The following is a 25,917-nucleotide window of genomic DNA, read 5'->3' as shown; positions in this document are numbered from 1 at the left end:
AATATTCCAACATCCTCTCTCAGTAATACATGGGCCTGGACTATTGGGTAATATACCACATTTGTCAAAGGTGACTCCTTTAGCTATGTAAACTGGTATAGATGACTCAGTTCTGGTTATATTCTCATAGATAGAGTGCCTTGCTGACCATGTATGTACCACACCTCATGCATCTGATGGTTGGATCAATAAAAAGGAATATTGTTGCATGCCTGGATCAAAATGTGTTGCTAAATTTGCATTAAAATCAATTCCCAATGTTCCCCACCATGCTGGTGATTTTCCTTGTGTAATTCAGGTTTTATTAATCAAAGGATAGTAAAAATGTATTGAATCTAATTGTTATAATGGACATACTGGTATAATCACTTCCTTTGTTGTGTTGTATAGGTTGACTTCAGATTTTGGTATTAGGGTAGCATTATATGTGCCAGCCATATTAAGTAATTTGTAAAAAGATGTGCAGGATGATGTGTAGAAAGATAGGTAGAAATGGGGTTGGAGCAATTGAGTTGTGTCCTATACCATGTAGGCGTGAAAGGACCCAAGGTAATTGGACTTATAGCTGCAGTGCCCTTAGCTGCTTGCATCATTGCTTAAAACAGGCCCCCCTGCCTGACCTGAGTGACTCCATCTTACTCTCTACACTGCCTCCAAAACTGGGGAATGCAGACCAGCTAGGCAGAAAGTAAACATTAAGGAATCACCAGTCTTTTACACTTTCCCCCTTTTAAGGAGCTCCCTTGACCCCTGAAAAAATAAGGAAGGCTAAAACTCCATACACAGTCTCACTAGGCTTTCTGTCCTGGGGTCTCTGCAGATGAAAACTGGGGTGACTGGTTGTGACATGGGTCCTTTAGGCCAGAAGTCTCTGGCCTGAGGATCCTAGAGCTTTAGGAGGCTCCTGAACAAAGGTACCCCTTGTGCCCACTCCTCCCTTTCTCCTAGGGGTTGCCAGAGGTTCTGAGGCTTGGGAGAAGTTTCTCCCAATCCTAGGTGAAATGAACACTGACCATCTGTCCCAGGTATTTTTAGCTCTGAAGGCCTAGAATAGGCCCAAGTAAGAAGCAGGGGTTCAGGAATACTTCCTCAATCCCTACCCCAGCTCTGTCAGCCCAGTAACCAGGCAATGAGCCCAGGCTTGGTGAATAGGCAGCAACCTTTGTCCAGTATTTTCAGGGGGACTGTTTCCTAAAATGTCCCAAGCAGTTGCCTGAAATTCCATTCTTAGAGATCCTTTAAATCTGTGAGAAACTGAGTGCAGCATTATGCCTTTAGAAAGGCTCTGGAAGCAGGAGCACCTGAGATACTGGGGAGACAGAGGGTAGAGGTACAAGTAGTGTCTATGATTGGGGCGCCTGGGTGACTCAGTTGATTGGACGGCCGACTTCGGCTCAGGTCATGATCTCGCGGTCCGTGAGTTTGAGCCCCGCGTCGGGCTCTGTGCTGACAGCTCAGAGCCTTGGAGCCTGTTTCACATTCTGTGTCTCCCTCTCTCTGACCCTCCCCTGTTCATGCTCTGTCTCTCTCTGTCTCAAAAATAAACGTTAAAAAAATTTTTTTTAAATAAAATATGTAAACTTAAAAAAAAAAACAAAAAACTAATGATGATGATAAAAAATCACTTTCCCAAGTCACCTAATTTGGTGACATCATATTTACAAGTCACTGGGTGAGCTGATGTCTCCCCAAATCAAAAAGTAGAGCCTTGTGACTTTGGGGAAAAGTTTTATTTTTCTTCTCTCTCTCTCTCTTTTTAATAAAAATTTAATCTCAACCCAATTTATTTTTTAATTTAATTTTTTTAAAATGTTAATTCCAGCATAGTTAACATACAGTGTTCTATTAGCTTCAGGTGTACAATACAGTGATTCAACAATTCTATATATTCCTCAGTGCTTATCAAAATAGGTGTACTCTTAATTCTTTCACCTATTTGATCCATCCTCCCATCCACCTCCCTTCTGGTGACCATCAGTTTGTTCTCTATAGTTAAGAAGCTTTGGGGGGGGGTCGTCTCTTTTTTATTTGGCTCCTTTGTTTTTGTTTCTTAAATTCCACATATGCGTGAAATGATATGGCATTTTTCTTTCTCTGGCTTTAGATCCATCCATGTTCTTGCAAAAGGCAAGATTTAATTCTTTTTTATAGCTGAGTAATATTCTGTTGTATATATTTATTCCATATCTTCTTTATCCATTCATCTATTGATGAACACTTGGGCTGATTCCATAATTTGGCTACTGTGAATAATGCAATATAGGGGTGCAGTATCCTTTTGAATTAGTGTTTTTGTAGTCTTTGGGTACTCAGCAATGGAATTTTTTTTAATGTTTATTTTTTGAGAGAGCATGAGCAGGGGAGGGACAGAGAGAGAGGGAGACACAGGACCCGACACAGGCTCTGCCCTGTCAGCACAGAGCCTGATGCAGGGCTTGAACCCATGAACTGTGAGACCATGACCTGAGCCAAAGTTGGATGCTTAACTGAGCCACCCAGGGACCCCTTCTATGTTGATTATTTTTGAGGCAGAGAGAGAGTGAGCACACAAATGGGGGAGGGGCAAAGAGAGAGGGAGACACAGAATTCAAAGCAGGCTCCAGACTCTGAGCTGTCAGCACAGAGCCCAAGGCGGGGCTCAAACTGACCAACCACAAGGCCATGATCTGAGCCAAAGCTGGACACAACCTACTGAGCCACCCCAGGTGCCCTATGTTGAATTTCTTGAGGAACCCCCATACTGTTTTCCAGTGGCTACACCAGTTTGCATTCCCACCAAAAGTGTGCAAGTGTTTCTTTTTTTCCTACATCCTTGCCAATACTTGTTTCTTGTGTTTTTGATTTGAACCATTCTGATAGGTGTGAGGTGGTATCTCCTTGTGGTTTTGATTTGCATTCTCCCGATATGGAGCATCTGTTCATGTATCTGTTCATGTCTTCTGCCCATTTTTTAAATTGGATTGGGGTTTTTTGGTGTTGAATTGTAGTTACATGTTTTGTGGGGTTTTTTAATTTTTAAAAAAATTTTTTTTTAGTGTTTATTTACTCTTGAGAGAGAGACAGAGCATGAGAGGGGGAGGGGCAGAGAGAGAGAGGGAGACAGAATCTGAAGCAGGCTCCAGGCCCTGAGCTGTCAGCACAGAGCTTGACCTGGGGCTCAAATCCATGAACTGCAAGATCACGACTTGGGCCAAAGTCAGACACTTAACCAACTAAGCCACCCAGGCGCCCCATTTTAATGTTTATTTTTGAGAGAGATAGAGCATACGTGCGCGGGAGCTGGGGAGGGGCAAAGAGAGAGGGAGACAGAATCTCAAGTAGGTCCCACACTGTCAGCACGGAGCCTGACACGGGGCTCGAACTGACGAACCATGAGATCATGACCTGAACCGAAATCAAGAGTTGGACGCTCAGCCGACTGAGCCACCCTGACACCCCAGTTCTTTATATATTTTATACTAACCTTTTATAGGATATGTCATTTGCAAATATCTTCTCCCATGCAGTAGGTTGTCTCTTAGTTTTGGTGATTGTTTTCTGTGCAGCTTTTTATTTTGATGTAGTCCCAATAGTTTACTTTTGCTTTTATTTCCCTGCCTCAGGAGACATACCTAGAAAATGTTGCTATGGCCGATGCCAGAGAAATTACTGCCTGTGCTCTTCTAGGATTTTTATGGTTTCGGGTCTCACATTTAGGTCCTTAATCCATTTAGTTTATTTTTGTGTATGGTGTTAGGGGTCCAGCTTCATTCTTTTGCACATAGCTGTCCAGTTTTTCCAACACCTTTGTTGGAGATGGTCTTTTTTCCATTTCATTTTCTTGCCTCCTTTGTTGAAGATTGACCATATAATCATGGGTTTATTCCTGGGCTTTTTATTCTAGTCCATTGATTTATGTGTCTATTTTTGTGCCAGTACCAGTACTACTACAGCTTTGTAATAGATCTTGAAATCGGGGATTGTGATACCTCGTTTTGTTTTGTTTTTTCCAAGATTGCTTTGACTATTTGGCGTCTTTTGTGGTTCCATACTAATTTTAAGATTGCTTGTTTTAGTTCTGTGAAAAATGCTATTGGTATTTTGATAGGGACTACATTAAATCTGTAGATTGCTTTGGGTAGTATGGACATTTTGACAATATTTGTTCTTCCAATCCATGAGCATGCAATGAATACTTTCCATTTACTTGTGTCATCTTCAATTTCTTTCATCAATGCCTTATAGTTTTCAGAGTACAGTTTTTTATCTCCTTGGTTAAGTTTATTCCTAGGTATCTTATTCTTTTTGATTCAATTGCCAATGGGGATTGTTTTCTTAATTTCTTTCGGCCTACTTTATTGTTTTTTCTTATTTTTTCTCTATTTATCCCCATATCTATCAACATCTGGAATTCTGCATATGTATGCATGTCAGAGGTTGCAAAGGAAAGTAGACATGGGACCTAGGGTGAGGGGACAGACTGCTGCACCTGGGAAACTGGGAAATAAAGGGTGGGGGGAGCCTGATGAGAGGAAAGGAACAGTCAATTCACTGATGAGCCAAGAGCTGCCCCTTTGGAATCCCAAGGCAGCCCATTTACCAGTCTTAAATGATTTGGTAATTAGTTGATCTCCATGTGACAGAGCATCACCCCACCCCACTCCACCCCTGAAGGCCCAATACCCCAAGTAATCTTCAGTAGTTTCACCCAAGCCAGAATCATGGAACCCCTGCACTTGTGAACATCTCTGGAGGGTCTGAGACATGCCTCCTTTCCCCAGGATGCCTCTAAGGTTGTTTCCTGACTTTTGCCACAGACCCAAACCTGCTACTCACAGACTGAGGCCCTGTGATCTGCAATTATCATAATATCACACTAACAGTGACTATTAATTGAGCAGCTACTTCGTGCCTGGATGATACCCAGCTTCCCAAATTCACTTCTTGAGGTAGGTATTGTAAATAAGGGTACTGGAGCTCAGAAAGGCTAAATATTGTGCCTAGACTTTACACCTCCCTGCTGATTCACCTCCAGCCCACCTTAATCACTAGGCCACTGAAAGCCAGGCATAGAAGGTTCTATCTGCCTAGAGCCAACACTTTACAGCAGACTCAGCCCCAAGGTCTTTCCCCATTTTTAAATTTTCCTGCAACCTGATACCATCTGTCTTCTCTACCTCAGGAGGACTCTTGAAATTGCCAGGGACAGCAACCTAGTTCCAACAGGCTAAAAGAAAAAGGGAACTTTGTTGTTGTTCACATCACTAAAAAGTCCAGAGGGTATTTCTAGTTAGTATAAAGCCTAGATGCTGATGCTCTGGAATGTGTCACTCTGTCTCGTGATTCTGTGTGGTGTCGCCCTCAGGCAGGCTTCCCCTCATGAGGACAAAGAAGCAGGTCTGGGTTCACATTCCTGCCAATCCTGGTAGCCCCAATCAAGAGTGCTCCTTTTCTCCATTTTCAGGGAGTTCTGCAGCTGCCATCTGCTGTGCAACAGGCACAGAGGCAAATTGTATGACTGCTATACAGTGTAGGCATCACCTGGGAACTTGCTAGAAATGCAGATTATAGGGCCCAATCCCAGACCTACTGAATCAGAAGTTCTGGGGGTGGGCCCAGCAATCTGTGTTTTAACAAATTCCCTAGGTGGTTCTGATGCACACTAAGTTTTCTAACTACTGGGTTAAGGAACAGGCATTAGTGGGGTTACACACGTCAACAGTTAGTAGAAGAGCAGGCACAGGTCCCCATGGAGAGACATGCTGAGGCAGGGGATTCTGTTGGACACACTGTAGGTGTATGTTCCCACCCACCTGTTTCTTTTCCTTGTAATAGGGCAAGTATAAGAACAAGTGTGAGTGCAGGCAGACCATTAGAGTGTTATGCTGGGTAGATTTGGGTACCAACTATATGGGAGTTGTCAGAAAAAGCCCACTGCCTAGCACTTGGGGACCTTTGGGACTCTTGTGAGATTGTAACTCCCCCAGCCTAGAAGAGGAAGCCAGTTGTCCTGGGGGAATCTGGGTCCAAGCACAGCTTTCACTGGGTCCAGGCAGCCCATGGTAAGCTCCGGGGGTCACTGTTGGACAATGCTCTACATTGCACCACACCACATTTCTAGTAAAAGTCCTAAAAAGAGCCCTGCAGTTGAGTCTGGACTTAATTTGAGCCATGCACCTGTTCTTGAACCAATCTGGAGAGCTGATAGATGAGGAACTGGTTGAAGCTGACCCCTGGCTGCCTCCATCACTGCAAGCAGGTTTCCTAGCCTTATCCCTTGGGGTAGTCCTGAGTGGGTCTCTGGGATGAGAATCTGGATTCCTGAGGTTTCCTGAAAATTCAGGCCTGCCCAAAGCAGAGGTGAACCCTGCCTGCAGCCTCTTGTAGTTCTCACTGGTATCAATAGGCCCCCATGACCTTTCCAAGCTCATTACTTGTCCCCACCAGGACTTGATAAGGATGCCAGCAACTCTAGCCTAGCAGGGCCCTCCCATCACATGGATGTGGGCAGAGGGGCCTGGTATCTAGGAAAGAGCTGACCTGGAGGCAAGCTGGACACCTGAATCTACAGGATGACATTGTGTGTCACTTACATTCTCTGGGCCTCCACGTGTCCATATACAAATGGTGGATTTGACTCTATAGATGCTTTAAGGCCCTTCCTAGTTTTTTTTTTTTTAATAAATATGTTTTTAATTTTTATTTATTTTTCAGAGAGACAGACAGAGCATGAGTGGGGGAGGGGCAGATAGAGAGGGAGATACAGAATGTGAAGCAGGCTCCAGGCTCTGAGCTGTCAGCACAGAGCCCAACGCAGGGCTCGAACTCACATACCATGAGATCATAACCTGAGCTGAAGTCAGACGCTTAACCAACTGAGCCATCCAGGCGCCCCTGGCCCGTCCTAGTTCTAAGATCCTATTATTTTTAAAGCACTGTCTAATTTTCCAAGTATTCTAAATTCTCTGCCCTCAAAAACAGCTCCCTCACACCCACTGTACTTGACACAGCACTTTTTTTTTTTTTAATTTTTTTTTTTCAACGTTTATTTATTTTTGGGACAGAGAGAGACAGAGCATGAACGGGGGAGGGGCAGAGAGAGAGGGAGACACAGTATCGGAAACAGGCTCCAGGCTCTGAGCCGTCAGCCCAGAGCCCGACGCGGGGCTCGAACTCACGGACCGCGAGATGGTGACCTGGCTGAAGTCGGACGCTTAACCGACTGCGCCACCCAGGCGCCCCGACACAGCACTTTAAAACTTGACATGAGGGGCGCCTGGGTGGCTCAGTCGGTTAAGCGTCCGACTTCGGCTCAGGTCACGATCTCACGGTCCGTGAGTTCGAGCCCCGTGTCGGGCTCTGTGCTGACAGCTCAGAGCCTGGAGCCTGCTTTGGATTCTGTGTCTCCCCCTCTCTCTGACCCTCCCCCGTTCATGCTGTCTCAAAAATAAATAAACATTAAAAAAAAAAAAACTAAAAAAAAAAAAAAAAACAAAAAAACTTGACATGAAACTTTCCATACGTTACATCATTTGTCCTCAAAACAGCCACGAGGCAGATAGGTCTATCCCTGCCTCAAGTAACATAGGGGTTAACAGCAGACCCATGTCTCCTCCTTTCAAAGACCATCCCACTGCTCCACAACCCCTGCCCCCCCTGCCCTCACTCCCTCCCCCAAGGGCCTTAACCTCCTTTTTACCTTTCCTGGGGAAAAAAACTTCCAGCCATGGCCAGGCTGGAGATACTACAAAACCCTTAGCCAATTCCTTCTTTAACCCATGAAGCTTTGATGGTAGAGCCCAGACATCAGGAGTGGGGCATGGGGACACATCATCTTTCATTTTGGGTACCTGGTCAGTGTCACACATGTGACAGATTAGCAGACCTGAGATCAGAGGTAAGGCTGAAACCAGATGTGAAAGGAGAGGTTGTTTTATGGTTTCAGGTTTCGTTTTTTTTTTATACAGTCTAGTTTTATTGAGTTTACCTGAGGCCATTCCCACATGCTTCTACATACAAGTATACAAACATTTATAGCTTAACAAATGAAAATGTTGAAAGACACATTATACCACAGTGTAGTGTTTTTTTTTCAGAACTGACAGGACATCTCCAAAGACAAAAGCGGGGGGGGGGGGGGGGGGGGGAGTCCTGAATAACAGAAACCAGAACTCAAAGGGGACGGGAGGTAGGGGACTGCATGGGATCTCCCAGGAGGGAACATCTGGAAAGGTATTTCCTATGTCTAGAAGGAGACAGACTTGAGGGATGGGAGTGCGTTTACACACAGGCAGGGGCCTCTTGGAGCAGAGCAACTGCCATATGACCTAGAGTGTTTAACCTTCCTGGCTCAGATGAACAGTGGCCTAACCCCTCTTTTCCACTAAGAAGCTATTGTCCCAAAGACTACCATGGCAGAGCTGCTGAGGTGGGTGCGGTAGGCAGTACTTTCTGGTGGAAGTCTTGCCGTTAGGTGACTCTCGTAAACCTGAGCCTGTGGGTATGGATTAGGCTTGGATTGAGGACTCAGAATCCTACCCAGTACAAAAGCCAGCTCACTCTCGTGGCCCTTCTCAGAGCCTGTTTCCTGATCTGAAAAACAGGAATTCAAGTCCCTCCCAGGTTATCATGAGGAATAAATAAGCACTTACAGAGCACAATGCCTGACACACAATTAGGTATGCAAGAGACAGTGGTGGGCATGGTAATGGGATCTGTTTTGACCATTGGTATCATGATCAGTTGAGAAGTGGGTCCTATATCATTTGTTACTGGTAATCGTTGAAGTACCAAAATTTGTACAATTATTTACGGTGGAATCGCATCATATATGCAAGTAACTTATTGTTACATCATCTTGGGTCAGGCTGCTTGGCCCCTCTGAACCTCTGTCCTCATTAGTAACATGGGAAATAATACCACCTTATAGCCAGAGGCCAAAAATACAAAAATGAACAAACCGTATTTGTGGAATGTTCAGTCAAATAGGGACATTTCGGGAGTCTGTGCAGCTCAAGGATTAAAACCAGGTCTCATCTTAGTGTTTGAGGCCTATTCTGCCTGTCCCCCAGGCCACCTTTCTAGCCCCTTACCTCATATCTCCCACTATAGTATAGCCAGACAACTCTTCCCTACCCCATCCCCGCAACTCACTCTTGCTTAAGCTGTTCTTCTGCCTAGAATGCCCTCGCCTTCAATTCCTCCAGTTAAAAATCATCAGTTCTTTCAAAATCCATTTCAAGCATCACCTCTTCTCTGCTGCCTTTCTCCTACTGCTGCCAGGGACTGAACTCTAAAGCTGGGCAGAGAAAAAGAAGTGCCAGGAGATGGCAAAGCTCTCTTGTGTGTGCATTCTCCCTCTAGCTCAAGATCTCAAAAGGCTAGGGTCAGGTCTCAAACATCCCAGTATCCACAGCAGGCCCTCCATCCAGTGGATGAACCTGAGAATAGTCTCCAGTTACCCTTTCCAGGTGGGTTCTTATTTTGCTTTGATTTCCAAGACCAGCACAAAGTTCAATATATGACCACTTAGGCAAATAGGAAGGAGCTCAATTTCCTTTAAGTGGCCTCTTACAAATTTTAGGAAAGACACTTAACCTCTATGAGTCTCCACTCTTATCTATAAGATTAGGATAACATTATTACTAAGCTTGTTGTGAGAATAAAGAAAATCAACTACAAAATACCCAGCATCCAGTAGGTACTCAATAAATAATAGTCCCTCCCCCACCCACACACACAGGAGACAGGAGAGGAGAACTGGATCAACCCAAAGTGTAAATGGGGAGAAAAGGAAATATGAATTGGAACAGAAAAATATAAGGTAGAGGAAAAAATATGAATAGAGATTATAATAAATATAAGTGTGCTAAATTCACCTATTAAATGATAGTCTTTAGATTAAAAAAACAGGCTTTTAATAAGAGACATACCTGAAGACACAGAGTTCTCTCTTCACTTTACTCATTCTTCCAAGCCCAAGAGTTTGTCTGCAGCCGTTATCACCCTACACTGCAGAACAACCCCTCGCCTTCATCAGCACAGAACTATTATTACTCCTTACTCATGCCATATATTGTTGGCTGTGGATTACCTATATAATAAAGACTCAAAATTCTTTTAGGCACCAAATTTTTAATTTACCCACTTTCTTGCTCTCTTTTAACATTATAAACATTAATTAAACATTATAAACCAAATTAATATTTTTGATCCAGGGTTGTGATAGGAGCCATCATGTTACAAAGAGGTGGCAGATCTCTGCCTGCTTTTATGATTCTCTGGCCTCTTTCAACTTCTGGCTGTCACATCTCTTGTCCTTTTTTGGTTTTCCTATAACACTATATTCTAACCTCTGTAAAATAGGAACTGAAAGTACTGACCTCATTGTTCTGAGAAACCTCTTAAACAATAGAATGTCCAGCACTAAGCCAGGCTCTCAGGGACAAACTCCCAAGAGTTCCTCCCTGCCCTTTGATATAGTTCATTCTCATCAGTCATGGGCTGAGGAACCAGTGAACCAGTAAATTAGAACATGAATATAAAGGCCATAGGTCAGGGGAGGGCCTAGATGGAAAAGTGCATGGGTTTTGTGACTACCACTGCCAACTTCCAACCTAAGTAAGGACTGACTGAGTGAGCAGTTCCAAAACCCCTCTGCTCATGGCTCCCTATGGTTATCTCCTGTGTACCTCTATCATGACCAGGGCTTCAGAAGGGGCTTCTCAATTCACGATGCCACACTTGAAGCAGTATGAGAGATGCAGCAGCAGAGGTTAAAGACTGAGTGACCAGCCCCAGGAAGTCAATGGGGGACATTAGCAAACCTATTTCAAAGTTGGTGCCATTTGCTCTTGATGAAGAGAAGTGGAACCCCAGCAAGGCCAGAACCTTATAGAGAGCAACTATAAGGCAAACTACAGGCCTGGTTCTCAGTAGCGGTAATGATCAGGCTTGAAAGGGCCATCACGGGACAAGCCTAGGTACTTGGCCTGCTTCTCAGTCAGCTTGGTCAGCTTCACATTCAGCTTACCCAGGTGGGCTTCAGCTACTGCTTCATCCAGCTGGAGAAAAACACAGGGAAGACCTAGAATCAGTGCCATGCTGTGCGACCCCGTACCTGCATCCAGCTACCAATAGAGACAAGAAGTATTCTGTGGGAGTATCTGTCATATGTGTTACAAATACTACCTCATTCTATCCTCACAGCCAGCTCAGTGGATGTGTTATTTTTGGCTGCCCGGCTCCCTTTACTCAAGAGGGAACCATGCTACATACTCCCCTCCAACTATCCCTGGTTGGACCATCAACTACATCTCTTTCGTCACCCTCCACCAACACAAGCAACTAACCAAATGCTCCTCTGGAATATATCTATGGACAGAACATACATTCTATGACAGGTAGAGACAAGGACTGTTCAATTCCTAAAAAGGGAGGGAATCTTAAACAGTGAGAATATCAGTCTCAGCTCACCAGTGGCAAGTCTATTTGACAGATGAAGTGAATGTAAAGAAGAAAACAACCAAGGCAAAGAGAAAGACGAATCCCTGGATCCAGTGTCTGAATCTTAGACTCCTCCGTTACATAGCCAAGACTTCCTTTTTAGATTAAAATGGTTGTGACTGTTTTAAAATATATCCTTAAGTTCTTTGTCCATAAATTCATAATACCCTTTCCATCACGAGGTAGAGCCCAATTCCTCACCCTTTGAGTGGCTTAATTCTAATGAACAGAATAAAGCAGAAATGATGTCATGGGACTTGGAGACAAGGTCCTGAAAGGAACTTGCAGCTTCCTCCTTTGCCTTCCTGTGGATCATTCACTCTAGGGGGAAGACCAGCTGCCATCTCATCATGACACTTAAGCAACCCTATGCAGATAGACCCATGTGGTGAGGAATTGAGACCTGCCAACATGGACATGAAGTGGATCTTCCAACCCAGTCAAGCCTTCAGATGACAACAGCGACTCACTGGGAGTCATACCCTGCTTTGGGTCTCAGTTTCCTCCTCTGTTAAATGTAGAGAATGATTTCTGCCCTGTGGAGGACACTGTGAGGACCTCTAAGAGGGTAGAGATGCAAACCCACCTTCTTGGGCAAGAAGTGGACCCCAACAGGGTACTTGTCAGGGTGAGTCCACAACTCTATCTGTGCCAGCACCTGGTTGGTGAATGAGTTGCTCATCACAAAGCTGGGGTGGCCCATGGCACAGCCCAGGTTGACCAGCCGGCCTTCAGCCAACAGGATGACACGGCGCCCATTTTTCAGCCAGTAGCGATCCACCTGCAAGTGGGCAAAGCAGCAGTGAGGGTTGGTAGGGCACTGTTGCCAATGTCCACCACTGCCTTATCCTACCCTGTTGTTCAGAAAGGCCTTCCTGCCTCCAATAGTGTCTGTGAAGGGCCTGGACTGTCCTAGAACAACCTCCAGCAAGTGGGTGGCACTCACAATTAATAAGAGCTAATATTTATTAAGCAACTCTGAGCTAGAGATCTCATGGGTCTGCTGTGAGAATTTAATGAGCTGAACAAGTAAAGTACTTAACATATGGCTTGGCAGATAGTAAGCACTTGGTAAGTATTAGCTAATAATTATCATTAATCCCACAGGCTAAGAACATACACAAACTATATGTGTGTGTGTGTACTTATCACATCTGATTCTAATAACAACTCTATAAGTACTATTATTATCCCCATTTCACAGATAGAGAAACTGAAGTTAAACTAAAGAAGTTAAGAGAAACTAAAGGATTAAGTTGTGGGGCACCTTGGTGGCTCAGTTGGTTAGCATCCATCCGACTCTTGATTTCAGCTCAGATCACGATATCACAGGTCATGAGATCGAGCCCCTACACTAGGCTCAGTGCTGACAGTGCAGAGCCTGCTTGGGATTCTCTCTCCCCCTCCCCCACTCGTGTGAGTGCATGTGTGTGCATGTGCATGTGAGTGCTCTCTCAAAATAAATAAACTTTAAAAAAATAAATAAAGGGTTAAGTTGCTGCAGTTTGAGCCTGGACATTTTGAGGACAGATCCATGTTCTCAACCACCATGCTAAATAAAAATTGAATGGAGTGGTGCTCAACATTGGCTGCCCAGCAGAATCATCTTGGGTGCTTTAAAAAATGGGGATGTCTTGGTGTCACCCTAAGATTTTGATTTAACTGGCCCTGAAACCGGGCTCTCTTCCTCCCCCATCCCACTGCCCAGGTTGCCACAGCCTCCTCATCTACCCTTCTTGGTGACTAGCCCACAGTCATGTCCCCCACAGTCTCCCATTTGCCCACCCTACTAAGGCTTCTCACCTGGGGCTTGATGTTCACCTTCTCCACAGCATTTTCATTCAGCCACTTGACATCAATCTCTACATCAAAGTGTCCGATGTTACACACAATGGCATCATCTTTCATCTGCTCAAAGTGCCTGTTGGGGAGTGCCAACCCATGGAAGACCGTCAGGGACAAAGAGCAGCCCTAAGCCTCCTTTGCTCCCTGAGACCCCCAACCTGGCACCTACCGGCCAAGGATGATGTCAGTACAGCCCGTGGTGGTGACAAATATGTTGCCCTCCTGACAGGCCTCATCCATAGTGGTCACCTCATATCCTGTGCAGAGACGGTGTCCACGGGTCATCCAGGGTGGCCCTGACCCTCCTCTGGCCCCAGTGGCTGACAGCCAACCCTCGCCCTGTCATACCCTCCATGGCAGCTTGCAGTGCATTGATGGGGTCGATCTCCGTGATGATGACGCGGGCCCCAAAACCCCTCAGGGCCTGGGCACAACCTTTGCCCACATCGCCATAGCCGGCTACCACTGCCACCTTGCCTGCAATCATCACATCTGTGGCCCGCTTGATGCCATCTATAAGAGACTCCCGGCAGCCATACAGGTTGTCAAACTTGCTCTGAAAGAAGAGGGGCAAAGGGGTGATGGGGGCAGGCAAGGCCCCTGGGCCTCAGACCTACTCTCAGCATCCTGGCCTAGTGGGTCTTGGACTGATCACTTTTTCCCCACCAGCTAATGCACTCATATGCCCCTTGCTCTGATTAGCCCAAGACGTTCTCCCTAGCCTATGCCAGTCTAGAAGGCTTCCTAAGGATCAACTGCTAGGAGAGACTTGCTTAGAACCTGCTTCACTTTCAAGCTCTTGGTGCCAGCCCTAAAACTCACTGTACAGTTCTTTCCCTCTTTAATGGACTTATTACCCTCAGTTATCACTCCCTTACCCCCCCTCAAATGAAGGCTAAGTCCCTAGCCTGCAGCCTTCCCAGGGACCTTTCTTCAGAGGCCTACAAGCTGCAATGGGAACCAACAGCTGAACACGACACTGATGCACGGACTCACCTTGGTGACAGAGTCATTGACGTTGATGGCAGGCACCTTCAACTTCCCGTTAGCCACCATCTTGTATAGGTTGTGGACCCCTGTTGTGGTCTCTTCAGAAATGCCTCGGATGCCTGAAAAAGAACGGAGGGAATGAGCCCAAGGCCAGGAAGGGACTGCCCAAGGGATAAACGGGGTGCCTCTGGTATGAGGCCACAAGAGCCTCAGAAAACCCACACCTCCACTCACCCAAATTCCTCATCTTTACTCCCCAAAGCTGCTCCTCTTTCTGAGTTCCCATCTCCGTGACTGATACCCCAATCGCCCAATCCTCCAGGCTAGCAGGCAAGAAGAGCCATCACCATCATCAGGCCAAAGGATTCCATCTCCCAGCAATCCCAAGCTCTCCATTCCTGCCGCCACTGCCCTAGTCCCCACCACCATCATCTCTTGCATGGTCTCCCAGCCACAACCCATTTTCTACACAGGGGACAGCAGTCATTTTTAACGTATATGTTTTCAGAGAAATCTTTTAAATACCATCCACTCACTTCTCTTTGCTCTCAGGATCAAGCCTAACTCTTCTCTCTTGGTCTGTTGAGTCTGATTAAAGTTCCAGCCACATCCTGCAACTCTACCCAGTGAAGGAAGCTGCCATGCTGACTTCCTTTCTGTTTCCTGAATAGTCCATCCTTTCCTGCCTCAGGGCCTGTGCATTCACTACCTCCTCTACGTTCCTCCCCACACTGCTTTTAGCAAAACTGACTCCTTCCCAGTTGTTCCCCGCCCTGGCCTATGCTTGCCCTTGAACCAGACCTTAGCCAGGCCTCCCCCGCCCCACCCACCACCACCTAGCCCCACACCATCAGAAATCAGGTGGCCAGGCCCCAGCATGTCTGCAGGAGCCTGCCATCCTCCCATCTTCCACAGAATCTGCTGCTAGAGGCAGTAGGAGTCCTGCCAGGCCTGCTGCTTTCACATGGGCAAGAACCACCAACACCCTGCCCACCCACCTGCCCCACTTACCTGACAGGAGCTGTGGGTACTTGGTGTGAATGAGGTTCGTGAGGTCACCTCCATCATCCAGAATCATGTTGAGGGGCCCGTCCTTGAAGTACAGCGTCTGCTCAATGCACCACAGGTACTCCTCATCTGTTTCACCCTTCCAAGCGTACACTGGAGTTTGAGTGGCACAGCACATCAGGGCCTGGCCTTCCCCACTGGTGCCTGCTCCAGGAAACCACCTGAGCAGGGCCAATATCACCTACCTAATTCCCACCTCCAGCCCTTCTGAGGACTCAGGCAATGAAAAGAACACAACTTAGAACCAGATAGATCTGAGTGCAAATTCTGGTTCTACACTCACCAGCTGTTGTGACTCAGCAAATCACTTCACCTCTGTGAGCCTCAGTTTCCTCACCTCCAATGATACTGATTAAGTGAGATGGAGGTCAAGATATAGGTATCTGGAAATAATTATTTCCCTCCCTACCACTTTCTGTCTAGGCCTCAGCAACTGGGACCTCAACCTAGTGACCAGGGCTCCCACCCACAATGCCTACTGCTGGGATAAAGGCGCTACAGTGTTACTGAGCCACACTCAAGTGGACCCATGAGCCAAGATCCAAGAGTCATTCTGCACTGCCCAGCAGTCTCTGTGGTAGATTGTCCCAGGCTAAGTCTGGCCAAAAAGTGATAAATAGCAGCTACTATGCATAGAGCACTTTCTCTGTGCCAGACATTATTCTGACTGCCTTACACACCATCTAATTTTTCCTCACAGAAACACTCTGAGGCAGGCATTACTATCACCATCATTTACAGCTCAGAGAGGAGCTAAGATGTGCCTAGGTCACGCAGCATGGGCATTCCAGAACAGGCATCAGAATCCAGGACTCCTGACTGCCAGCCCAGACTGGGACACTGGTATGGGGCTCTCAATAATCTTCTGTGAGCAAACAACAGTGGCCAAGGAGGCCCAGATGCCACTCCCCCAGACTAAAGCAGACAATGGTCTTGAAAACAAGGCCCTTCCCAGAGAAGGGTCATAGAGCCCAAATAAGGCTGAGGAGTAGGGGAAGACATGCCAGTCCAGGGTCTGGAACGGTCCTCCTCCATCCATTTCCTTCTACCTATGGCTGGTTAGAAGGAATTATGAATGTCCTATTTAATCACCATCAGAGCTAACCACTCCCCTCCCCAAGCCCTGGCAGATGTGTGCCTGTTTCTCTAGCAGCTTGTGATAGTCTTTCCTCAGGTTCCTAGACCATCAGACCCTAGGCAATGGACCTCTGAGGCTCTTTTTCTACCCAGTATGCCTCCCTGATTCTTTTGGAAATAGACCTACATCCTTCCTTTAAGGAACTTCCTCTCTGTAACATCATGTGGTTCCCAACCATAAGATCCCACCCTTCCTGGTTACAGGATTTGAGATGGGCCAGTAAGTGCATTCCATAGGATTTTAGATGATAGTGGGACAAAACAACTCTTTCCTTAAATCACTAGACTAGAATTCTACGACCATGACTTCTCTCCCCTGCCATGGGAAAACCTGTCAGAGTAGGAGTCAGTGAACCAAACAGGGAGAAGCAGAGCCCCTTCATGCATTCTCACAACCCCTAGCAACAAACAGGACTCACCAGGAATGCCAGCCTTGGCAATGGCAGCCGCTGCATGGTCCTGGGTAGAGAAGATGTTGCAGCTGGACCATTGCACCTACAACAGCCAACAAGACAGGGCTGCTGGTCACAGACAGCTCAGAAGCACTGGGGTCACTGGACAGGGATAAAGCAAAGCACTTGACAGAGAAGGGAGAGGCTCAGGATCTAGTCCCAGCTGGCTCTTCAACCATAGGCTAGGGACAACTGATAAGTAGATGGGAGCCAGAGCATTGACAAGACCTGATTTAGGCTTTAAAACATCACGTGGTACTATGTGGAGGGTAAAGGGCTCCACCAGGAAGCAAGGAGACAAGTGAAAAAGCTGCTGTAAGAATTCAGCAAGAAATGCAATGGTAGCAGTAGAGGAGATGGTGGGTACATTCTGAAGGTTGAGAGAACAGAATTTGCTGCAGGATTAATTGTTGGGGTGAGAGAGTAAGAGGAGTCAGGGATGATCCCAGGTTCTAGAAGTCTGGTGTTTCCATTTACTTACATGAGGAAGACTGAAGGAAGAAGAGGGGAATAGGAAATCATGAGTGTGGCCATGTTGAGGTTCAGAAGTCTACTAGATCTCTAAGTGGAGAGGACTGACACATCAGCTGCTGGATATAGAAGTCTGGAGTTTCAGGGAGAAGTCCAGGCTAATACATATATTTGGGAGTCAGCACCATACAGACAGTATCTAAGGCCACAAAATCACATCACTGGGTGTGAATGTTGAAATAAGAGGTCCAAGGAATGAGCCTTGGTGTACTCAGTTGGTTTTGGCTGCTCTTCCCTGCCCCATCTTGGGAAACCATCTTACTCCAAAACTCCCAGACAGATTGGAAGAGCTGCCAGCTGTTGGTACTTATAACCCAGGCTGAAACAATCAGAGCACACCATCCTTCCGGCACCATGTTTGGTCCATGGCAGGCACATGACCCTGGGAGGGCCAATGAGAACCAGTCCTTACATGACTCGGTAGGCCCTTGGTGTTGAGTTTTTCCTACCAGAGCTCCTCAATCAGGAGGATGTGAATTGAGGGAACTCAGAAACTATCTTCCCAGTCAGGGAGGAAATATCATAACAATAGTCACCACAAAGGGTGGTGGCACTGTGACAAGCTTAGAGCCTCTGCCAACCGGAAGGGACATCACATTGGACTTCCCCCACCCCCACACCAGAAATGCCAAGGGACTCACCTCAGCACCCAGAGCTACGAGGGTCTCAATGAGGACAGCTGTCTCCACAGTCATGTGTAGACAGCCAGCGATGCGGGCGCCCTTCAGCGGCTTGGAGGCCGAGTACATCTCCCTCATACGCATCAGACCCGGCATTTCATTCTCCGCGATGTCCAGGGCCTTGCGTCCCCAGGCGGCCAGGCTGATGTCGGCTGCAGGGCCAAGGTGGACGGGATTTCCATGAGCCGCCTCATCCCACCAACCACAAAGCACCACCACTTTCACTTATCCACTTGTGGACACAAAACACTAAGTTAGGCAGCTCACAGCCTTGTGAGAGAACACATTTAATCAAAGAATCACACAGGTATGTGAAAATTACAACGCAGGTAATTGTCCCTTAAAAATTGGCTATCGGGGTGCCTGGGTGGCTCAGTTGGTTGAGCGTCTGACTTCAGCTCAGGTCATGATCTCACGGTTCATGAGTTCCAGCCCCACGTCGGACTCTGTGCCGACAGCTTGAGCCTGGAGCCTGCTTCGGATTCTGTGTCTCCCTCTCTGTTCCTCCCCTGCTTGCACTCTCTCTCTCTCCCTCTCTCAAAAATAAAGATTAAAAAAAAAAATTTTTTTAATTAGCTATCAACCTATACATACCTCCCACTACCCTTTCTGCTGCCACCTACCAACCTCCTCATTTCCTAAAGACTGTAGCTCCTCGTGCTCCATCTTCCAAGTCATCATTCTCAGTGACTTCCTCCAATGCCTTGGGCTCAACACATTTGCTTCATTTCCTTGACCATATGAAAATGCTGCTTCCCCAAGACTGATGTTTCTTTCCACTTGGAGGAAACTCACCTGTGTAACTAACACTCTTGGCCTCTCTGCCCTAAGGGAAGCAGAGTGCCTTGTCTGATTGGTAAACTTGAGAGGAACAAAGGGCATGCTCAGTTCAGCTCTCCCTTCTTCTGCAAGCAAGCAGCAGCCAGCCAGCCTACAGGAAGCAGTTCTTCCATACCTACCTAAGCTCACCTTGCCTGTACCTGGAGAGTAACTACTGAATTTGGCCTTTTGTTAGCAGGATCATCAGACTTCAACACTAATCCACACCCTCTGGCTTTGATGCTATTAGTTATGAGGGTTAAGTTTTGGCTTCTATCTGCCACCCCAAATGTTTCAAATTTGTCCAAATTCTCAGACAGGAAAGAAGGATACTCTAATGCTCTCTCACCATCTCAATACTCTTCTAATAATCTCACCCTCTTTCTCTCCCAGGCCACACCAACCCATTCTGTAGGTCAGTGGTTGCAAACTTCCCTGATACGAGTCATCAGGCATACTTGTAACACCTCCCTGAGGAAAAAAGATTCAATAGGTCTAGGAAGAGAGCTGGGACTCCTGGTGATTTTTATTATTAGGGAAATTTGGATCCTGACAATCACCCAAAGAGGTGGTGGGTGGAGGGAAAGGACTGTAGAGAATTTAATAACAAATAATAACACTAAAACAGTCTGCCCCCTACTGTATTAACTACTGTGCATTCAGAGATGAAATATTCCTCCCCCATGGGAGGGACTTACTTCCACAGTGCCTCAACACCCAACCCCCTTCCCCTATCACCCTCTGGCCCCACCCCCACCCATCCACCTTGGCAGGCCATTACCAATGCTACTCTCCTTTGAAAACCTTGATTTCAAGCAAACAACTCTGGCCATGTCCCATCTTTCCAATCCTCTCTCCCTCTGGAGCCCTAACTCCAGTAAGAGTACAGTCAGTCAGGTCAGAACCTCTAATGCATTAATCCTACCAATTTCCACAGTCCCTCACCATCTTCCTATTCTCAACTTCTTCCACAGGTTAAGATTCCACTGTCTCCTCTGAGAACTCCTTGGCAAAACTCCCACCCTGGTTAAACCCAACCTTCCACTGCACCCAAGCCAGAGAGCCCAGCAGGAGGAAAATCACCATAAGAAGACCATAAATCTCAGGGGACACTCCGCAATCCTAATACATTTTCATAGTAAATTCACTCTTCTTTTCCATTCTGTCCAAACCTCTAATGCCTCTCCTTATCAACTAATGACCTCACTAAACAATTCATTGAGAAGAATTCAGAGCTATGCCATGTTTCCTCCATGGAATCCATTGGTCCTCATCTGCAGCTACACACCAAGCATTCTTTTGATACAAGAGAGTGGTCTCTGCTAGGTGGGGCTTGATCCCATGTACTCTCACCTCCTTGCAGACCTCACTACTCCAGTGAACTGTTCTTCCCAAGGTCGCCCAAAACTGGCCTAATCCTACATCTAATGGTCAACTATCTATGTTCACGTGTCTCCCTGAAGCACTGCTCTCATGAATTTTGCCCTCCTTCTGAAATCCTGTCTTTTCTTGGCTTCTATGCCTATCCTTCTGTGGTTTTCTTCCTGCCTTCCAGGCTCCTTTTCCTATAACTCACTGTAATGTTTCCAAGCCCTCAGGGCTCCATCATCTCCCTCTTTCCAGAAGAGCTCATTACATTACAGGCTTTAAATACCTTCTCTACAGCAATGGCTCCTACCCAAACTTCCAGCCCAAACTTCTCCCCTGAATTTAGGACTCCTATAATCCAACTTATCTACTTACCATCTCTACTTGGATGACCAACTATATGTATTATGTGTTGGGTTTGAGCCCCTGGGACTCCCGGTCCTCCTTCCCAAACTTTTACTCTCCCAATTTTCCCATTTTAGGAAATGAAACCACCATTCAACCAGCCACCCCAGACAAAACCTTAAGATTTCTTGATTCCTCTTTTCCCCTTTCGCCCCCTTCCAACCCATCTGCAACGTCCCAACACATCTTGCCACGTTGGATCACTGAAGCAGCCTCTTCACTGGTCTCCCTGCTCCCACACGCTATTCTTCCCACAGAAGCCAGAGGAAGAAGCGTTTTAAAATTTAAGTTATATCACCTCCACTCTTCTGCTTAAGTAAAAAACAAATCTCCACTGGTTTGCCCTTACTTTTGAATAAAATCCTAACTACTCACTGCCCACCCTTCTCCCCCACCTCTCCACCCTTTTTCTCCTCACCAGCTGTTCAACCACACGGCCTTCCTTCAGAGAAGCTAAACTCATTCCCACTTAAGGGCTTTAATCCAAGCAATTCTCTTAGCCTGAAGGCTCCTCCCCAAGCACCTGATATAGTATCTGGCACAGAGTAGATATTCAACAAAAACCTAGAAACAACCAAGAACTTGGTGTATATACTCTTGCTGGAGGAACAGAGAGTGCACCAGGGTGACTCTACTGGTAGAGGGAGTAAGAGGATGAGTCAGGACTTTAGTCCCAGTGAGGTGGGAAGCTCCAAAGTTTTAAGGGGAGTATCATGACCAGATCTGTCTTTTGAAAAGACCCGTTTGGTTGCTGCATGTGTCTATGGAGCAAGAGACCAGAGAGGAAGGAGGAAGATTAGAACTGGGGAGGTGGCCATGCAGACAGATAAATGTGCAGATCTCACAAAACGGAGAAAATACCATGACATTATCCAGATCCATGTCTGTCCTATACTTATCCTCTAGTCACCTTTGTATCTCCAGTGCTCAGCAGGGCCTGGCACAGAGAAAAGCAAACATTTACTAACCATTCCTGGTTGTTAAAAAGGAATGAGAGGGGGGTCCATGAAAGGGGCTGGCCAAGACAGGCGTGGCAAGAAACAAAACAAACGGGAACACAGCATTTGCATTTACCTATGAAGAAAGAGCCCAGAGAGGGGTTTACCCCAGGTTCCACAGCCAGTCAATGGCAGAGGTGGGGGTGGTGGCCAGGCAGAGGTGTCAGAGCTACAGACAGAGGCACTTCTCAAGGATCAAGGATCATGGGAGGGGCCCAGCAATAGCAGACAATAGGCTTTGTCCTATCCTGCTAAGCTCCAACCTCTCAGCCACCACAGGTTCCTCCAGCTAAAAATAACTCCTTCACTTGCCCTCAGGACAGGCATGCCAGCCCCTGAGTTTTCCATAGATCCTTCAACTCCAAGGGCATGGAGGAGGGTCTAGTGTTCCAAGTTCTGGGTTTTTTTGGTGCCCAGGTTGCTAAGGAATTATAGAAGTTGCAGGAGCACCTATCTAGGGCAAACCAAGAGGAAGAGCCAATACCCCTTCTGAGCCTGTTTCTTCATCTGTAGAATGGAAATAATAATCTCTAACCTTGCTATGAGCCCTGAGGACTAAAGATGTGATGTGGGGAGCACCTGGGTAAATCAGTAGGTTAAGCATCTGACTCTTGATTTCAGCTTGGGTCATGATCTCACGGTTCATGAGTTCAAGCCCTGCATGGGGCTCTGTGCTGGCAGTGTGGAGCCTGCTTAGGATTCTTTCTCCCCCTCTCTGCACCCCCCTGCTCATGTTCTCTCTCTCAAAGTAAATAAACTTAAAAAAGAAAAAAAAAAGATGTGATATGGGCAAGGTCTGGCATAAAATGCCTTTCCTGATGGCGGCTTCCTTCCTCCAATTCTATCCACCCAACTCCCCTACTTCCAAATGCAGCCTTACCTCCTCCCACATAACCCAATGCCCTCAACCCTGACCAGCTGATCTTTCCACAGTATGAGGAGCCCACATTCTAGCTCAGGCACTGATGTGCCCTTGACTTAACCTTTCTGTACTTCAGTTTCATGGGAACAATAGTCTATTCTGGCCACTTGATAAGCTACTATTTCTATGGAATCTTTGCAAGTCCATCCTACTAGTGCCTCAGTTTCTTTCTCTGTATAATGGGATAAAGTCCACCTCCAAAGGTTATCTTGTAAACACACAAATCAGCAGATACACTGCAAGTGCTCCATAAATACTGATGCCTTTCTCCAGGTCTAATGGTGTCCTGAATTTACTTTAAAAACTGCTAGCAGCCTGAACAAGTTTGTGCTGAGAGTGCATTAGGTTTGTTCCAGGTGTGTTCACTTATATACAGTGGTGAAAAGGTGTGCTTAGAGGCAAACAAGGCCTACATTCATATCCTGCTAGACCAACTCACAGCTGTAAGATCCTGAGAAAGGTACCTTTATTCCTGCGTCTCAGTATACTCATCGTAAAATGAGAAATAGTCCCTTCTCCAAAAAAGTCGTGAGAACAAAATGAATTAATCTACAATAAAGATAGAAGGTGGTGCCCATCCCACAGTAAACTGCCCGGTGAACATTAACTATCAGTTTAACTGATAAATTGCAAGGATTTTTCTAAGCACTCCCAAGTTTTCTTAGAGATTCTCTGCACGACTGTCCCTGTCGGCCAGGAGAGTGACCCTAAAGGTTGAGTAACGAACCCAAAGTCTCCTGTGAGGGGACTAGTGCCGACCTCAGGCTCGCTCTCCAGGCCTCTCCTCCCACGCCTGAGGGACTCCACTGCCCTCGCCTTCCCTACAGGAGGCCCAGAGAGGGGTGGGCACTTGTCCGGGTCCACCCAGCTGGCAGGATCGTGGCCTCCTGGAGTAGGTCCCAGCAGGTGCCAAAGGTCCCAGGCCGTGGCCAGGTGCGCGATCCCCGCCAGTCCCAGGCTCTTCCGAGCGTAACACGCCGCCAGTTGGCAGCCCCGCAGCCCGCGCTGCTGCACGGGGCCTCGCGCGGCACGCCGGGACTTGTAGTCCGTGGCCGCCTCTGACTACCGCCTCGCTGGGACGTGAGAACTCCAGCCCCCAGGTGGCCTCGCGCGGCCACGATCGCGCAGAGCCAGCGATTCAAGGGGTCCTGAGAGCCCCGCGTCGGCCCCGCGGCCGCCTCCCCAACAGGCCCCCAGCGGGCGTGGAGTCGATCCGGCCGGCTGCACCCCCGGAAACTCACCGACTTTGTAGGGCAGTTTGTCTGACATGCTGGCAGTGCTTCCGCACAGAATGGTGAACACAGGCGAAAGGGGCCAGGCCTGCGGCTACAGACTCGCACAGGAAGGGCGGCGCTGAGCAGGGATCTGTGCGTGGCGCCGGCGCCTTTAAATATCTTCCTCTAGTTTGCATATTCAGGATCCCGCTAGAGCTGAGTGGTCCGGGGCGGGGCCCAACGCAAGGGGGCGGGGCCGGGACTGGAACGGACTTCGATCCCTGCTGGGGAGAGAAACCGTTTTTGTCCACGCTGGGTTTGGAAGGGAGCTCAGGGAGAGGCCTGAGAGCAAACCTGAGGCCGTTCTTTCTTTCATTCGTTCAGCTTGGAAATCCGAAGTCAAAACTGAGTGGAACTGCCCTTCTAACCAGTTCACTTACCTGAGCCGCAATTTTCTCTTTAGTAAAATGGGCCAAATGATACCACATGGATTATACGTAAAGTTGCAATATGTCAAGTACCTAGCACACCCCAGATCTTCCACCCTGCTCCCCTCCAGGTAACCACTATCCTGAGTTTAGGTAAATTTGTATGCATTTTAGTACTTTAACTACATATGTGTAAATCAAACGTTTCATAGAATTCTTTCTGTATTTGACTTTTATATAAATGGTACCATACTGTACTTAGCCTTCTGCAACTTGCTTTTTTCTGTCAATACTATGTTTGTACAAGTCACGTATATAGCTTAAATGTATTTATTTTTGCTTTTTCTGCCGGATATTATTTCGTTGTATACATGACATGATTAATTTATGTTCTATTTGCTCAAGTTATATACAGTCTATCGCTATTGCATACATACATGGAGCAATGGACGTTTCTGTACTTGTCTCTTAGTGCACATGTGTGGGTGTCTCTGGCGCAGGAATGTACCTAGAGCTGGAGTTTATGGGCTGACACATTGGTAACTTTCCTAGATATTGCCAAATTGCTTTCCAAGGTAGTTTCACCATTTACCCTCCCACCGGCAGTATCTGAGAGGGCCTGTTTTTCCACATCTCTGTCATCACTTGTCAGCCTAACAAATATGTGTTGACCTGATGGGTGTGAAAATGTATCTACTTGTGATTTTAACTGGCCACCTGAAAACTCTTTAACATCTTTCAAGGAACCGCCCCCCGCCCCCCCACTCCATTCCCCAGCTGCCATCCATTTTCTTCCTCCCCTTCTCAGACTTTTTCAGAGTTGCCCCTTTCTGGATCTGCACTTCCACACCTCCCACTCATTTCTCAGGTGTGTGGCCTCTACCCCCAGGCCTCTGCTGAAATTTCTGCAGCTAAGGGCATCAGGGATCCTGGCTGAATCCAACAGATGCGCCTCAGCCTGCATTCCCACTTCCCAGCGACACACAACATGCCTTCGGTTTCCACTTTCCTGTCTCTCCTCCCAGTAGTTATTCTTGTTCACTTAGTTCCTTCTCTGACCTTAGCAACTTAATTCTTCTCTCATGCCCTCAAGGGCTGATGTTCCTTTTTCCTCTTACTCTGCTCCTTCTGCCTGTGCCATCTCACCCACACTTAAGGCTGTTGTGACCATTTCTATCCAGTTGGTCCATGTGTCCATAAAACACTGCATTGCCCTGAAAGCCACCTGTTTCCCTTCTCAATCACAGGCCCCTGCACCCCACCCCTGGAGTTATTACTACCATGAATTTTGTCTTAATCATTCCTTTGCTTTTCATAACGGGTTTTACTACCTATGTGATTATCCCTATACAGCACATTGTTTAGTTTTGACTGTTTTTGCCTTTGTGTAAGTGAAATCATGCTGTATATATTCTTCTGCAACTTGCTTTTCTCTCAACATTGTGTTTGAGTCCTTCGCATAGATGCTGTAACTATGGTCCATTTATTTTCTGTATCATCCATTGTATGAATATACCACAATTTACTAATTCATCATTGTTGATGGGTGCAGCACGTGGATGGCTCAATCGGTTGA

At 46.8% G+C, this 25,917-nt stretch overlaps 1 protein-coding gene across 2 annotated transcripts; it reads right to left on the bottom strand.

Annotated features, from left to right (window-relative positions):
• Positions 1–10,093: 10,093 nt before the first annotated feature.
• Positions 10,094–24,086, bottom strand: AHCY (adenosylhomocysteinase). Of its 2 annotated transcripts, none has more exons than XM_047853748.1 (10): positions 23,941–24,086; positions 18,149–18,339; positions 16,944–17,019; positions 15,331–15,480; positions 14,326–14,438; positions 13,678–13,885; positions 13,499–13,586; positions 13,288–13,405; positions 12,071–12,265; positions 10,094–11,042 (listed from the first exon to the last, which is right to left on the bottom strand). In XM_047853748.1, the coding sequence occupies exons 1-10, from the start codon at positions 23,966–23,968 to the stop codon at positions 10,911–10,913; spliced, it is 1,299 nt and encodes a 432-aa protein (XP_047709704.1). In that variant the 5' UTR covers positions 23,969–24,086; the 3' UTR covers positions 10,094–10,910. The 2 variants fall into 2 exon arrangements, with proteins under 2 accessions (XP_047709704.1, XP_047709705.1); XM_047853749.1 differs by lacking the exon at positions 23,941–24,086 and adding an exon at positions 23,459–23,685.
• Between the last annotated feature and the right edge of the window lie 1,831 nt (positions 24,087–25,917).

Source organism: Prionailurus viverrinus, chromosome A3 (assembly GCF_022837055.1).
Source record: "Prionailurus viverrinus isolate Anna chromosome A3, UM_Priviv_1.0, whole genome shotgun sequence".
NCBI classification, from domain to species: Eukaryota; Metazoa; Chordata; class Mammalia; order Carnivora; family Felidae; genus Prionailurus; species Prionailurus viverrinus.
This window is presented reverse-complemented; position numbering and strand designations above follow the sequence as displayed.

What these genes read in the sequence shown, in the direction of transcription:
- AHCY (XM_047853748.1), bottom strand. Translation starts at nt 23,968, where the DNA reads ATGTCAGACAAACTGCCCTACAAAGTCG. An exon ending in ACTGCAAGCTGCCATGGAGG is followed by an intron (nt 13,587 to 13,677) that starts GTATGACAGGGC and finishes GTCTCTGCACAG; the next exon opens with GATATGAGGTGACCACTATG. An exon ending in AGGTGAACATCAAGCCCCAG is followed by an intron (nt 12,266 to 13,287) that starts GTGAGAAGCCTT and finishes GCCCACTTGCAG; the next exon opens with GTGGATCGCTACTGGCTGAA.